Below are 14,987 nucleotides of genomic sequence, written 5' to 3'. Positions count from 1 at the left end.
GCAGCGCCGCCATCTTCGGTGCTGGCCCGGCCAGGGGCGGGCGCGGCCGGGCCCCGCCCCGCGGCCCCGCCCCCGGGCCCGGCTCTGCTCCCGCCCCCGGGGCCGCCCCCGCGGGCCCCGCGCGCCGCACCGGGGGCTCGGACCCCGGCCGGGCCCGCCCCGCTCGGGCCCGTCCCGCTCGGGCCCGTTACTCCGCGCTCCCCGCGCAGCCCCCGCCGCCGCCGTGGGGCGGCGCTGCGCGGCCGCGGAGCGGGGCGGGCGGGCCGGGGCGGGCCGGGGCGGGCCGGGGCGGGGCGGTGGCGGGGGTAGGTACCGGGGCGGCCGCCCGCCGGCCCATCGGCAGCGGCGCCGGGACTGGGAGCGGAGCATGGCGCCGCCGGGCCCGGAGGGCGGCCGAGGTGAGGCGCGGCGAGCGCGATCCTTCCCCGGGACCGCGGCTCCGGGGATCACCCAGCGGGAAGGGGGTGGGATGGAGGGTGACGGCTCCGCGGGGCCGGGCGGGACAGGAGCGGGCGGGCGCGGGGTGGGGGGCACCGGGCGGTGGGTGGGCACCGCTCCCCCAGCCGCCCCCTCAGCGCCCGGCTCGCCCGCAGCGGCCGCCACGGCTCCCGGTAAGAAGATCACGGCGCGGCTGAAGCGGACGCTGCCGGTGCGGGGCCCGCAGGCGCCCACGCTGAGCGAGCTGATGCGCTGGTACTGCCTCAACACCAACACGCACGGCTGCCGCCGCATCGTGGTGTCCCGCGGCCGCCTGCGCCGCCTGCTCTGGATCCTGCTGACCCTCAGCGCCGTGGGGCTCATCCTCTGGCAGTGCGCGGAGCTCCTCATGAACTACTACAGCGCCTCGGTCTCCGTCACCGTCCAGTTCCAGAAGCTGCCGTTCCCCGCCGTCACCATCTGCAACATCAACCCCTACAAGTAAGGCCCGGGGGCTGGTAGGAGGCTGGGAGGTCAGCACGGCACCGGACTCCTTCCCGAGCTCGTCCCGGTGCTGCTTGTCAGCGCTTTCCCAAGCGTGGCTTTACCTGTACGGCACCTGGTGTGCCACATCCCCTTCTGTGCCGTGTGCCTTTCGCTCCTCACTGCTGCCTGCTCACCTCGGCTCGGTTCACGCTGTTTTCTGCTCCAGACAGGCCCTGTCAGCTCTTTGGCTCTTCAAATTCCCTTCTTTTCAGGATTACAAATAGCGTCATCTCCTGAAGAATAGAAAGGGGACATCTGTCACTCCTCTCTTGCTTCTTTCTTTCCTTATGGGAGATTTTTATATGATCTGTCAACAATACTTTTTCTCTTGTCAAATCACGCTTTACATTGCTGTCTGTTCTGCTGCCAGATTCCCACCCTGGGTCCCCACGGGGATCCTGCTCTTTGATGACTCTTCACAGATGAAGTCTTATTTCAACATACTCTGTCTCCTCAGACTTCCTAACATAAGGAGCTTGAGAGTTTTGGGAGAACTTTCTCTGTAGCTTGGTCTGCTCTGCTTCTTGTGGTCCTTGCTCTGAGATCTCCGTGGATATAACTGTGTCTGCCCTCACTGATGTGAGAAGCTGCTGTGAGACCTCCATGGGGAATTCTGTCCCCAGCCCTGGCAACCACAGTGCAGCAGGCAGAGCCCTGCAGCTGGGCAGTGATCTGGGATGGGATGTCACTGTCATGTTGTCTTCCACGCAGGTACAGTGCCATGAAAGAATATTTATCTGAGTTGGACAAAGAGACAAAAAAGGCTTTGGAAACTTTCTATGGATTTTCTGAGGGCAAGTCCAAGGTGCGGCGGTCAGTGGATGACTGGAACAGCACAGGGAGCGACTTCTTCCAGCAGATCCCTCTGCTGAAGGTCGAGGACTTCTCCAGGACAGCGACTGACCTGCACAGTGGGCAGAAGAGGAAAATAGAGGGAAGTGTCTTTCACAAGGACTCGTCCATCGTGAACTCGGGTGATTCCAATGACATCATTGGCTTTCAGCTGGTGAGTGTCACTGTGCCCTGGCCAGCAGGTTCCCTGTGGGGCAGCAAAGGGCTGTGCTGGGGTCACTGTCCCTCTGGCAGGTTTTATTGCCTGCTCAGGTGGCTTTGTGGTACACAGTGGTGAAGAGCACCCTGTCTACTCTTCTGCCTAAGCCTCTGTGGCTGCTGCAGATTCACCTCCTGCTCTCTGGAAGAGAAGTACCTTCCTGAAGTCTTCCCAAATAGAATTAGTGTCATCTGTGACCTTTTTCGGTCCTGAAATATTTGGTCATATCATTTAGCCCTGCATAAAAGGTCTTTGATGCCCACTGTAACTTCACACATGGTTATTTCTGTGGAAGAGAAAAACTATCAGATGTACCTTGTGCAATCCTTAATTTACACCTCCCTTGTAGAATCCATGATTTCAGTCCATCTGAAATGTTTTTTCACCTTTGTGCTTGTCAGTGTGACGCGAACAACAGCAGTGAGTGTGCCCTGTACACGTTCAGTTCGGGTGTTAACGCTATCCAGGAGTGGTACAAGCTGCATTACATGAACATCATGGCACAAATTCCCCTGGAGACTAAGGAACAATTGAGTTATTCTGCTGAAGACCTTATACTGACATGTTTCTTTGATGGCCTCTCTTGTGACAAAAGGTCAGTGCACAGAATATTCCTGCCATATTAACAGTTTATTTCCAAGTCCATAATATATAGGAATAGAATATTTGGTATTTGCTGAATTCCAGCAGGAGCCACTGCTAGTTCTGTGAATCTGCCTCCCCTATGTCATTAACCCCCATTCCCATGTTAAAACTTCCTTGAGTTTCCACCTCCTGATGTATTAAACTAGATCATACTGCCATGTAGTTTCAAATTACTCAGAAAGAGACCCACATATTTCAGCAAAATAAACTTCTTGAAAAGAAATAATAAACCCCCCATGCAGTCCTGGTCTGTCTCTCTCAAAACCAAAGCCCAAATGTGCTGCCTTTCTCCCACAGACAGAACTACAGGGACTAATGTCATGATATTCGATTTCTTCCAGGCACTTCACTCGTTTCCATCACCCCCTCCACGGCAACTGCTACACCTTCAACAGTGGCGAGAACGGGACCATCCTGAGCACGTCCACGGGTGGCAGCGAGTACGGTGAGTGGGGGCACCTGGCACACAGGGGCTATTCCAGGGCACTTTGCACACGTGTGGTGTCCCAGGGCGGTTTGCAGAGGAACTCTTTGATAACAAGTGGTTCAGCAAACTGGATCCTGCTGGAGCGTGAGCGATGTGTTGGCTGTAGATGTACAGGCTGATTGGGGAAATGCCTGTTTGAACTAGTGCAAACTCTTGCCTGAGAATACAGATAATATCATTGCATCACTAATGTTTTCCAGCTGAAATTACTGCTGCCCAGTTATATAACTTTTTAAAGTGAGTTCCAGCCACGCTCTACACAGATGTAATTTGTTTGTTGTACTCGGTACCACCAAAGGATATTACTGGCTGCAGGTGTCTTGGTCTGGCTGGGCCGGGGCTGTGTTTGGCTGTTACAGTTCTGTTTAAGGCCAGATAACATGAAATAAACCGTGCTGCCCTCCCTGACCAGAAATGTGGCTCTGGCTCCTGGTGTAACTTCCTGCCTCGTCTCTGTGGTTCAGGATTGCAGGTTGTTCTGTACATTGATGAAGCCGACTACAACCCCTTCCTGGTGACATCCACGGGAGCCAAGATCATCGTCCACGACCAAAACGAGTATCCCTTCATTGAAGACATCGGCACTGAAATTGAAACTGCAGCGGCCACCTCCATAGGGATGCACTTTGTGAGTGGCAACAATCTCCTTTGGGGGCGCCCCTTTGCCTTGGTACTGCTGTAAATAGGAACCGATGAGGTGATTTCAGAGAGCCAGCAGCTCGAAGGCCTTCAAATACCTCCCACTCAGCAGCTGAAGTGCCCTGAGGGAAATCCTGTGATAGCACTTTTCTGAACAAAAGAGGCCTTGGGAAAATCAGATCTTTATAAACCAAACCAGCTTGGGATATTGTTTGTTCTCCCTTTTCTTCCACCCCTTGGCTTTCCAGGGGATTTTTGGTTTTGTTTTCACAGCAATATCCACAACCACAAGAATGTGTTGCCAAGTGCCTCATTTGGCTTTAGCAATGAGCAGGGAGTTTCATCCCACGAGGGTCCCTGGGCTGGAGCTGTGGGTTCCCACACTGGGGTCAGGTCCTTAGGGATGGTGGCAGCACAACCCCTTGAACTGTTTTGTGAATGTGAGCCTCATTTTGCTGCTTTTCTTTCTATCCCAGCAGTAAAAACACCCTCGTGGGCAGCGGCTGTGCTCTCGCTAGCTGTGAGCAAAGGCAAGGAGAGCTGCAGCTCCTGCTTTCCCCATTTAGTGTAGTTCAGAGGAGGCATTTGGCCCAAGGGGGTTCAGCACAGCAGCGAAAGCTGTGCCAGGTCCTCTTTCATCTGGATGGGCTGTTAAGTGAGCACTTCAGCTCTGCTTTTCTTTCTGGTGGTTTGGTGGGAGTATCAGCCATCCTCCTTATCTGGGTGTGCCAAATCGTGGTAGGCCCTGCATTAGAAAAGACATTAAAAGAGGGCTGATGGTTTACAAAATGCAAATAGTTAACTGTCTTCCAGTTGTCTGGAAAACTGTGGCATCAACTCCTTGGTCAATCATGAGAGGTTTGGGAACCAGGATGGTGTGAGGACACAAAGTCTCACAAGACTTTTCTCCGTCACCATCACACCGTACAGAGACAGTCACGGAAGGCAGAGTCTCAATATTTAATGTAATATGTTCTTAGCACAATAGGTTTGGGCTGTTGCTGTAGTATAAGAAACAAGATTGGGCACATCTTAGTGTCTGTATATAAAAGATTTGTCATGAGGAAGGGATCAATTGCATTCTAATGAGGCAACCGAAATAGAATCTGGACACAATTTCTGGTCTCAGAACAAAAGCTGGGGATCACTGTGCTGCTGGGAAAGGACAACTCCAGAGAGCCTGCTGAGTGGAGAGGGGTCAGGATTGTCAGGACAGGGCTGCAGCACCGAGGTGCCAGATCAATCCCTGTGCCCACGTGCAGGGTCACAAAGGAGGACACAGCAGCTGTGTCCCGCATCAGCTGCTTGCTGGGCTCTGAACACAGCATCGGGGTCTGGTTATTGCTCATGGGTTTCTGCTGGCTACTAGGACTGCCCCCCACCTCCAAAAATATTCCAAGATGTTTGGAAAGCAAACAAAGCATTGCTTGGTCAGAGTTACAGTGCTTTAGTTAAATATTTAGTTTGGAAATTATTTCAGTACCTGAGGGAATAAGTAAGCTTTTGTAGGAGCATAAGCCACAACAAAATAATTCTACACAAAGGATCGATCATCTCTTGGAAGCCCCAGGAGCAGACTGAGGCAGTGTCTTGGCACTACCTTGTATGTGGAATTTAAAAGCTGGTTTCAGTCAGTTTTCAGAAGTAATGCATCTCTAATACAGAAATGCCATCTTTCCCTCCAAAGAGAGATTCGAGCATCTCTAAAAGCACCGACTTTCACCATACTGGCCCAGAGCCTTCTCTTGCTGTAGACAAAGTGGTGAGGTATGCTTCTATCATGTGTGGCCTCAGGAGCTGCATTCAGTGCCTTAGGGGTGATGAGCCTTTCTCAGGTTCCTGCTAAATTGATCCTTTGTACAGAACTTTTTAATTCTAATTTTAAACTCTGTGGAGGAAGGTGAATAGATTCTTAAATGGATGTTTCTTGTGGTTTCAGGCCACTCTATTGTATTGGATAATTACTGCAGAAAGATAGCAGGGGCTGAGGGAGGTAAGGCAGTCTTAAGGAAGTGGGCCATGGAGCTGGAATCAGATTTCGGGAATTTGAGGGCTCCCAGCCCTGGTTTCACAGAGCTTGCAGGCACAGACTTGGCATATCAGAGCTCTTTGCTCTGGGCAGAGATTGTGGAACAGGAAAAGTCATTAGCATTTGAGAGGAAGGGTCAAAGCAGCACCTGGAAAAAGGTTTGAGGGAGACACAAACATTTGGTTTAGAGTGGATTGAGAGAGGTGCTGTTGAGCACTAGTGGAGCCTCAAGTGCTGTTTACCCACGGCACAGGAGCAGCCAGTGCGACAACAGCTCGGGCAGGTGGGGATCCTCACAGAAAATAACCAAAAAACCCCATCCAATAACCTCCTCAGAACACAAACATCCAGAGTAAACATGCACAGCCTCTAAGACTAGGAGAGAACATGCATATGGATTACTCTGCATTGAAAAATCCTCACTGCTGTGATCATACCACCTTGCATTCCTGCAGAAGGTTTCCAGGAAGACAGCAGAGAATCCCGCCAGAGCAGTTTTTTGGGAAACGGATATTAGAAACAAAAAACCCCTTGTTTTGACAAGGGATCGACAAATCATTTTAGGTAGCAAAAGGTAAACATTCTATTCAAAGCTACCTTATCACTTACAGTTTCAGAGTTGGGATAAAGTGTCACTGAATCCTTTTGTTTCTCTGTGAACTCCAAAATAACAAGTTTTGTTCTTTTGTTTCTCAGACTCAGTCTCGCAAGCTGAGCAAACCCTACAGTGACTGCACAGAGACAGGAGATGACATACCTGTGGAAAATCTCTATAACAAGAGCTACTCACTCCAGGTAAAGCCATTACATTTGGGTTTATCAGTTGCTTGAAAACTACCTGCATGAAAAGCTTTATAACAGTCTGTGGTTCAGGACCTGAGAGTGGGAACAGTCTGAGCACAGGGTTATTGCTTTCACCACTGATGAAAAATGCAATGGCACTTCTTAAAATCCAACTTTTATTCCTAAGTGGTTGCTGTTTGAAGTTCCCTCAGGCACCGTGTTAGATAAAGAGAGAACATGAGCTCATTAGGCAATTTCCAAGCAATGAGACTGGAAAATATTGGCCAAGTAAAGGTTGCAGCTTAGTAACCCTTGAAGCCAGAAATTGTGACCTTTAGGACTCCAAGAATAACAGAAACCATCTAATCAGTATCCAGATAGCAGGATGTTTGTTTACAGAGTAAGTTTCCACTAATTTTGCATGGTTTATGTAATTGGGTCCTCTTGGAGAGTGTCAGTTGTTCTGGCACTCTCCACTTGAAGAATTGTACTTACATTACCTGCTGCCTGATGCAAAGACCAGGTCTAGGCTGAATTTGTGTTTTATGGGGAATATGAAATCTGCTGTGGTGTAGTGCCAGGTAGAATCACCCAGACATTATCTCAGGTTTTTATTAACAGTGCTTCACTGAAACTCAGCGCTCAGGAGGGCTGGGACTGGGACCAAAAGGCTTGACTGGGATTTAAAAGAGAAGTTCTGTTCCTGCATGTCCCAGTGTTTTAGCACAAACCACAGCTCTGCTGCCTTGTTAATCCTCCCAGCTTCACCTCTCCCAGTAGGACCAGCAGGGTTTGGTGGAAGCTGTGAAGTTTGCTGCTGTGAGTCACTTCCCACACCTAGTTAGTGATTCATGGGCCACGTGCCATGGCAGGCCTAAAACCCTCTCCTTGACTCTGTGAAGAGCAACTGCAACACTAAAGCTTTTGGTGGCTGTAGGGGAAGTGGGGGCATTCACAGAACCCCCATACATGTAATCCTCTGAGAAGATAATATTCTTATTTTTTGCACTAGAGTCTCAACCCTGCACCGTACTTTCTGTCTGTGTTTGTATTCATTCACAGCAGAGCCTGACAGCCCAGGGAAACAGTTCCTCTCCCACTGCTGGTGTGATAAGAAGGATGCTTTTGGGTGCACAGGAGCCTGGAGCTTGGTGCTGCCTCTTAGCCCTCAGTTCTGTTTTTTCTCCCCAGATCTGCCTGCACTCCTGCTTCCAGAAGGCCATGGTGGACTCGTGTGGCTGTGCCCAGTACGCACAGCCCTTACCTGCTGGGGCTGAGTACTGCAACTACAAGAAGAACCCTAACTGGAGTTAGTATTGAAACACCTCTGGCACTGCACATGCTGCAGCTGCCAGTCCTGTCCCCTGCAGCACCAACCCATCACACAGCCCCTGCACCCCCAGTGTCCCTGTCACACTGCCCCTGCACCCCAGTGTCCCTGTCACACAGCCCCTGCACCCCCAGTGTCCCTGTCACACTGTCCCTGCACCCCATGTCCCTCTCACACAGCCCCTGCACCCCCAGTGTCCCTGTCACACTGTCCCTGCACCCCATGTCCCTGTCACACAGCCCCTGCACCCCAGTGTCCCTGTCACACTGTCCCTGCACCCCATGTCCCTGTCACACAGCCCCTGCACCCCAGTGTCCCTGTCACACTGTCCCTGCACCCCATGTCCCTGTCACACAGCCCCTGCACCCCCAGTGTCCCTGTCACACTGTCCCTGCACCCCAGTGTCCCTGTCACACAGCCCCTGCACCCCAGTGTCCCTGTCACACTGTCCCTGCACCCCATGTCCCTGTCACACAGCCCCTGCACCCCCAGTGTCCCTGTCACACAGCCCCTGCACCCCATGTCCCTGTCACAGCTGCTGCACACCCAGCATGCTGAGATGAGGCAAATCTGCCTTAACCCACTTAAGCCCCCACACCCAGAGCCAGAAGAGCCTCCCTTGCTCACCCTGACTGGTTTGTGAAACTTCCCCTGGTGGCTTGTCACCTGTGCCCACCACGGAACAGTCGAGTGGAGGGCTTGACCAGGTGTGGCAGTCTTCATGCCTACATCAAGTGACAGCCACTTCTCAAGAGTCTTTTGCAATATTTATAGGGTAAATCTTTTTATCCCCACCATGTAGGCGATGGCCACAAAGGCCACCTATGCCCCAGAGGTCCCACTCCAGCCCAGTTAGCAGGTTTTCTTTCTGGCTTCTCACACACATCCTGCTCCTCCCCTGCAGTGTACTGCTACTACAGACTGCACGAAAAGTTTGTGAAGGAGCAGCTGGGCTGCCAGCAGATCTGCAAAGATGCCTGCAGGTGAGTCCTTGCCACAGCCAGAGGTAAGGTGTGTGTGGGAGTCAGAGCTCACAAGTGACATCCTGCTTCTCTCTGCAGCTTCAAGGAGTGGGCGCTCACCACCAGCATTGCTCAGTGGCCGTCCATCGTGTCAGAGGTCAGTCCCCAGGGACACTCCACCAGAACAGCAGCCTAGCAGAGGGCATTGAGTAACCCCAGAGGCTCAGCAAAAAAGCAGAAGGCCCTGGGGTAGTCAGTAGCATTCAGTGATGCTGCTCCCAGAGAACAGTGTGAAGTTTCCAGCTCAGGCCTTCCCCTCCAGCAGTTCACCCTTAAACTGAAATTTGTCCTGGGAGGTCCCCTTGGGCTCAGCTGGCCTGTCACACACTCAGTTCTGGTACCCATACTAGCCCAAGGAGCATAAGTCCCTTCCCAAGGGTCTCTGCACAAGAACCTGCAGCTAGAGTGGCATTTTCTGTCTGTTCTCCAGGACTGGATGCTCCGAGTTCTCTCTTGGGACAAAGGGCAAAAACTCAACAAGAAGCTGAACAAGTAAGTCCCCCTGTGTGTTCCTGCCTTGCACCTCCAGCTCTGATACGATCTCGGCAGCCCTAATGATGGCAATTGGGGAAAAAGCTCCCTTGGAGCAGCCCAGCCCTACTGGTCCAACAGGTTATTTGCATAGTTTTTCAGTATGTTTCATGTTATTGTTTTACTAAACCCTCTGCCTGCCTCTGCTTCCCCAGGACAGACCTTGCCAACCTCATGGTGTTCTACAAGGACCTGAATGAGAGATTCATTTCGGAGAATCCTGCCAACACGGTGAGTGAGCACGCTGGTCCCTACTCCCAGGAGATGAAGCACTTCCTCCCACGCAGGCTGGAGCTTTCACCTGCCCAGGGGAGCAATCCCACACGGGCAGGGGCAGGAAGCTGATCTCAGATATGCACCTCTGGGCCGGTCCTGCCCTTTCCAGCCCTTATCTCAGGCCAGTCTCTGCCTGTCCAGCCCTGAGCCCTGTGCAGGGGCAGCCTGCAGACTGCCCACAGCAAGCTCAGCTCCAGGGTCCTTCTGAAGCAGGGCCAGAGAGAGCCACAGCAGAGACGGGCCCGCTGCAGTTGGGAGTGCTGAGCAAGCCCCGGCTGGGTCTCCCCGCCTGCCGTAACTGCACCGTGGGCACGTGCCCATTGCAGACCCTAACCTCGTGCTCTCTGCTCTTCCAGCTCGTCATTCTTCTGTCCAACTTCGGGGGCCAGCTGGGGCTGTGGATGAGCTGCTCAGTGGTGTGTGTCATCGAGATCGTGGAGGTGTTCTTCATCGACTCGCTGTCCATCGTCATGCGGCGCCAGTGGCAGAAGGCAAAGAAGTGGTGGAACGGGCGCCAGCGGCGCAGCTCGGGCAAGGCCCCGCAGGCCAGAGACCTGGAGAGGCAGGGCCACGACAACCCCGTGTGCATCGACGAGGAGCTGCCCACCTTCACCACCGCCCTGCGCCTGCCGCTGCCCCAGGACAGCCCCCTGCCCAGGACACCCCCCCCCAACTACAGCACTTTGCGGCTGGACACGGCCTTCGCAGAGCAGCTGCCCGACACGCTGGAGCTCGGCCAGCACTGACACTTGGCACCCAGCCAGCCACGGGCCCAGACAGCTGGGTGCTGGACCCACGTGTCTGCTGGGAAAGGCACAGATCCAGACAAGCACTGAAGGGCTGTCAGGTCAGACCCTTACTCAGGGATTGAACTGGCAGTCAAAGCTGCCCTGAGCAAAGCTCAGACACAAAAGCCAAGGGCTCAGAGACAGTAGGAGCTTCGAGCAACATCAGTTCTCGAGTTAATGATGGCAGGAGATGGCTGGAGCAGGATGTGGTACTAAGCTGGGATGCCTCACCAAGCAAAGGCACGCATTAGCCACCAGCTGCACACACCCCATTGCATGTGGGCAGGAATTGCTCCACAGCAGCAGATTGATGCCACATTAACACTAATTACTCTGCTGTGTGGCTGGACTTGTGGGAAAAACCCCAGGCTGTCAGGAATCCAGGATGGCATTTGGAGGAAGAGCATGACAGGGGCTTGGGTGAAGCACAAAAGAGCAGAACAGGAAAGCTCTCACTTGAATTTTCATTAGAAACTTGATTCCAATTGATGACCTGAGGAGCTCTTTCTTGTGAGATGAAAAGCCAGGACAACCAGAAACGTGCTTGTAGAGCAAGTTACTACACAGCTGGGGTAGGAAAGCTGGAGTCATCCCCAAAGAATCATCTGAAAGGGCATGAAATCCAATTTGGAGCACAGTAATGAAGTGCATCCTCTGCAAGCTTGTTCCATTCCACATCACTCAGGCAGCCCTTAAACACAACTTCTAAGGAGCTCATTAAATGACTTCCCAGAAGCCTCACAGGGAGTTAGCTGGCTGCTCTTTTCCTGCTCAACACCAGGCAAGGACTTCCTCCTGCAGCCACCCAGTTCCCCACCTGCCTGCCCTGGAGCTGGCAACGCCTGGAGGATGTCTTGCCCCATCTGTACCTCATCCACCTTGCCCTCACCTGCTCCTGTCCTCAGAGTGGTGTCAGCACCCACGTTTTACCTGCTGTGCTGCTGCCCCGTGGGCCAGGGGCTGCTGCCTGTGCCATGGGTGCTCCTGGGGGAGCTGGGGCACGTGGCCACGCTGGCCCCAGCCTGCACCCAGCTCCCTCCTGCCTTCAGCACCCTGGGGAGACGGTGAGCAGAGCCCACTCCATCCACGCTGGCTGTTGGGGTCTGTAGAGCCAGAGCGATGCAGAGCGTGTGAGGGGTGTCTGAGTGGAAGAGCCTCTCCTTTCCTTTCTCTGTGAGCTTATTTTATAGAGGACAGTGAGAATCCAGAAAGGTTCTTTAATGTGCAATAAAACCTATTTTAACTGAATTATTTAAATAGTTGATAAACTGAAAAAATAAAGATATATTTTTGAATAACTGCTTTGCCCTGTTTTGTTTTTAAATCACCACTATATGAGTTAGCTCCCTGCAGGCATCCTGAGCTGGGGGGATTTGTCTCTGTCTGCCCAGGGCTGTAGTTCTCAGCAGGGCCAAGCCTCCCAGCCAGGTACCCCAGCAGAGATGGAGCAGGGGGTTCTGTGGGACCCAGCTCAGGAGCAGGCAGGAGGAACATGGGGTGCAAGAAGAAACAGTGAAAAGGCCTTTCAGAAAGCAGTGTTAACCAGCAAGGGACCAAAGCCACTGGAACTTCAGGTGTCCCCAGACCGCTCCACACCTGAGAGGTGCCCTGAGCAAGCCGTGGCTCATCCCCATCACCTCTAACAGCATCAAACACTCATCATGATAATCCTGCCCCATGGGCAGCTGTGGCAGGACAGACCCAGAGCAGAACTGAGCAGCCTAAGGAGCCCCAGCTCCCCTTGGTGTTACAGGCACCAGCTGTCCCCACTACAGCAGGGACAGCAGTAACAGCAAAGTCCAGAGCTAAGGAACACCTCACCACAAATTCCTTCCTTGCCAGCTCGGTGATGCTGGCACGGGAGCTGCTTTGGATCCATGACACCTGAGTGAGCACCTGCCCTCCAATGCAGAGGGGTCAGCTGCCCCCAGCCCCCACAGAGCACGGCCTGCAGGGAACACTGGGGGTCACTTTCCAGGGAAAGCAAGCAAACATCACAAAGTGGGTCCTGCCACAGTTCTTCCACCCCACATCTGTACCTGTGTGTGCAGCAGCACCTAAGAGACCACAGCTCTCCACAGGGCTTGCTCACATCTGCTGCAGGCAGTGCTAAGGAGAGACTGCCCAAGCTCAGATTGACCCTGGTACTGTTCCTTCCCCACTGCTGAGCTGCTCCTGGGCTTTGTCTCTCCCCCCAAGGCTGCTCAAGCACCCCTGCCTACCCCCAGCAGCCCCCCAGCTCTCGGAGCTGGGTTAAATCAGTGAGTGCTGGTCATGCAATCAGCCCCCTGACAGGAGGCAACCCCCCACACCTGGCTCTAGGGCTGGGGAAGGCACTGGAAGCTGGCACAGGTTGGGATGGGTCAGGGGTTTGTGGTTCTAAGGCCTCCCCAGAGCAAAACAAAACCTTGGAAAATAAACAGAATGGTGCCAACCCAGCACAAAATCTAGTGTAGGGACTGGTCAGACTATATCAAGAACTGCAGTTCCAAAAAGGGGAATGTCCTTTGATGGAGAACAAGGCTGCTAACCTGAAGTGGTCCAGCAGCAGAAATGTCAGGGCTCTCCCTCTGAAAACCCAGGATATGTGTCCTGAGAGGCACTTTTTGGGGAGAACACTTGCTTTAAATTCTTTGGAAGAGCACAGGTGTCCCGCAGGTGCTGTTTGCAGTTACTCTTGGGGCAGGTGCAACACCTTTTCTCCATTTATGAATAATCCTCAGAAGGCAGAGAACTGCAGAGCTACAGAAATTGTTTACTTCATTGTGGGTTAAACACTGAACTGTGCTGAACTCCTGAGTCACCTCAAACACAGGAAACCACCAGGGACGGTCTGAGAATCAGGACTGGCACACGCTAAACATCATAAACCCAAAGTGTCTGAGAAACTCAGCTCGGAGTTTATGGGAACAACAGGCTGTAAAATCCAGGGTTCAGCAACATCCCTGGTTCCACTGTGCTGGCTCCAGGGTGAGGTGGGGAGCCCAGTGAACTGGGACAGTGCTCCCAGGAGGCTCAGCCAGCCCTGGTCAGGGGCTCACTCACAACAGTCCCCACTCACCTCCCGTCCCTGGGGTCCTGCTCTGGCCACAGGGCCCAGCTCTTGGGCAAGGGATGGCGATGACCCCAGCCCTACAGCCCCAGCCCCACATCCCCACGGTCCCACATCCCCAGCCCTACAGCCCCAGCCCCACATCCCCACAGCTCCACATCCCCAGCCCTACAGCCTCAGCCCCACATCCCCACGGTCCCACATCCCCAGCCCTACAGCCCCAGCCCCACATCCCCACAGCTCCACATCCCCACATCCCCACAGTCCCACATCCCCAGCCCTACAGCCCCAGCCCCACATCCCCACGGTCCCACATCCCCACATCCCCACGGTCCCACATCCCCAGCCCTACAGCCTCAGCCCCACATCCCCACAGCTCCACAGCCCCAGCCCCATATCCCCACAGCTCCACATCCCCAGCCCTACAGCCCCAGCCCCACATCCCCACGGTCCCACATCCCCAGCCCTACAGCCCCAGCCCCACATCCCCACGGTCCCACATCCCCAGCCCTACAGCCCCAGCCCCACATCCCCACAGCTCCACATCCCCACATCCCCACAGTCCCACATCCCCAGCCCTACAGCCCCAGCCCCACATCCCCACAGCTCCACAGCCCCACATCCCCAGCCCTACAGCCCCAGCCCCACATCCCCACAGCTCCACATCCCCAGCCCTACAGCCCCAGCCCCACATCCCCACAGCTCCACAGCCCCACATCCCCACATCCCCACGGTCCCACATCCCCACAGCCCCACATCCCCACAGCTCCACAGCCAGGGCTGCAGGGAGCAGCTGCAGAGCCCAAAAACACAGGGAAGGTGTGTAAAGGTGCAGGCAGCATCGCAGGCACTGCCTTGGCAAGGGCCAGGCTGGGGAGAGGTGTCGAAACAAAGCTGCTGCAGCAGGTGCTGGTGACTCACGGGAAAGGCTGCCAGAACACCGGGACCGGCCCTTCGAGGAGAGGAGGCACAGCAGGAGAACCTCGCTCTGCTCTGCTCTGCTCTGCTCTGCTCTGCTCTGCTCTGCTCCTCCACAGCTCCCACAGCAGCCACTGCCAGAGGGGACAATGCCAGAGGTGATGGAGGAGCTGTGGGTCCAAAGTGGCTGAGGAGGAGGAAAATCCAGCTGCACAGAGATTTTCTGGATGGCAGGAATCTGCCCGTGTGGGGGTGTCAGCCTGCAGGGGTGACCCCAGCCTCCCTCAGGGTGCAAGGAGGGGCAGCTGCCCAAAGCTGCTCCCAGCAGATGTAGCTGGACAGCACCAACAGGGTTAAAAACTGCCCAGGCCCCTTCCAGAGAGGTGAGATCTGGGTGACATCCAATGGTCCACAAACAGGTTTGGGAGTTAAATGCCTCATTAATGTAAATGGGGCTGGGCTGGGGAAAGGCA

The 14,987-nt window shown here is 54.2% G+C and overlaps 1 protein-coding gene across 1 annotated transcript; it reads left to right on the top strand.

Annotated features, from left to right (window-relative positions):
- Positions 1-274: 274 nt before the first annotated feature.
- SCNN1G (sodium channel epithelial 1 subunit gamma) lies at positions 275-11,822 on the top strand. Its single transcript, XM_058849960.1, has 13 exons — positions 275-398; positions 594-918; positions 1,675-1,969; positions 2,416-2,609; positions 3,001-3,104; positions 3,611-3,774; positions 6,511-6,609; positions 7,789-7,906; positions 8,832-8,910; positions 8,989-9,046; positions 9,380-9,441; positions 9,636-9,711; positions 10,113-11,822. Exons 1-13 carry the CDS (start codon positions 368-370, stop codon positions 10,500-10,502), a joined length of 1,995 nt encoding a protein of 664 aa, XP_058705943.1. The 5' UTR covers positions 275-367; the 3' UTR covers positions 10,503-11,822.
- The last annotated feature ends 3,165 nt before the right edge of the window (positions 11,823-14,987 follow it).

Source organism: Poecile atricapillus, chromosome 14 (genome assembly GCF_030490865.1).
Source record: "Poecile atricapillus isolate bPoeAtr1 chromosome 14, bPoeAtr1.hap1, whole genome shotgun sequence".
Taxonomy (NCBI): domain Eukaryota; kingdom Metazoa; phylum Chordata; class Aves; order Passeriformes; family Paridae; genus Poecile; species Poecile atricapillus.
The sequence above is the reverse complement of the archived record's forward strand: the minus strand, read 5'-3'. Positions and strand labels throughout refer to the sequence as shown.

Coding starts and splice junctions, on each gene's coding strand:
- SCNN1G (XM_058849960.1), top strand. CDS start 368: ATGGCGCCGCCGGGCCCGGAGGGCGGCCGAG. Junction 2,610..3,000: donor GGCCTCTCTTGTGACAAAAG/GTCAGTGCACAG, acceptor GATTTCTTCCAG/GCACTTCACTCGTTTCCATC. Junction 9,712..10,112: donor CGGAGAATCCTGCCAACACG/GTGAGTGAGCAC, acceptor CTGCTCTTCCAG/CTCGTCATTCTTCTGTCCAA.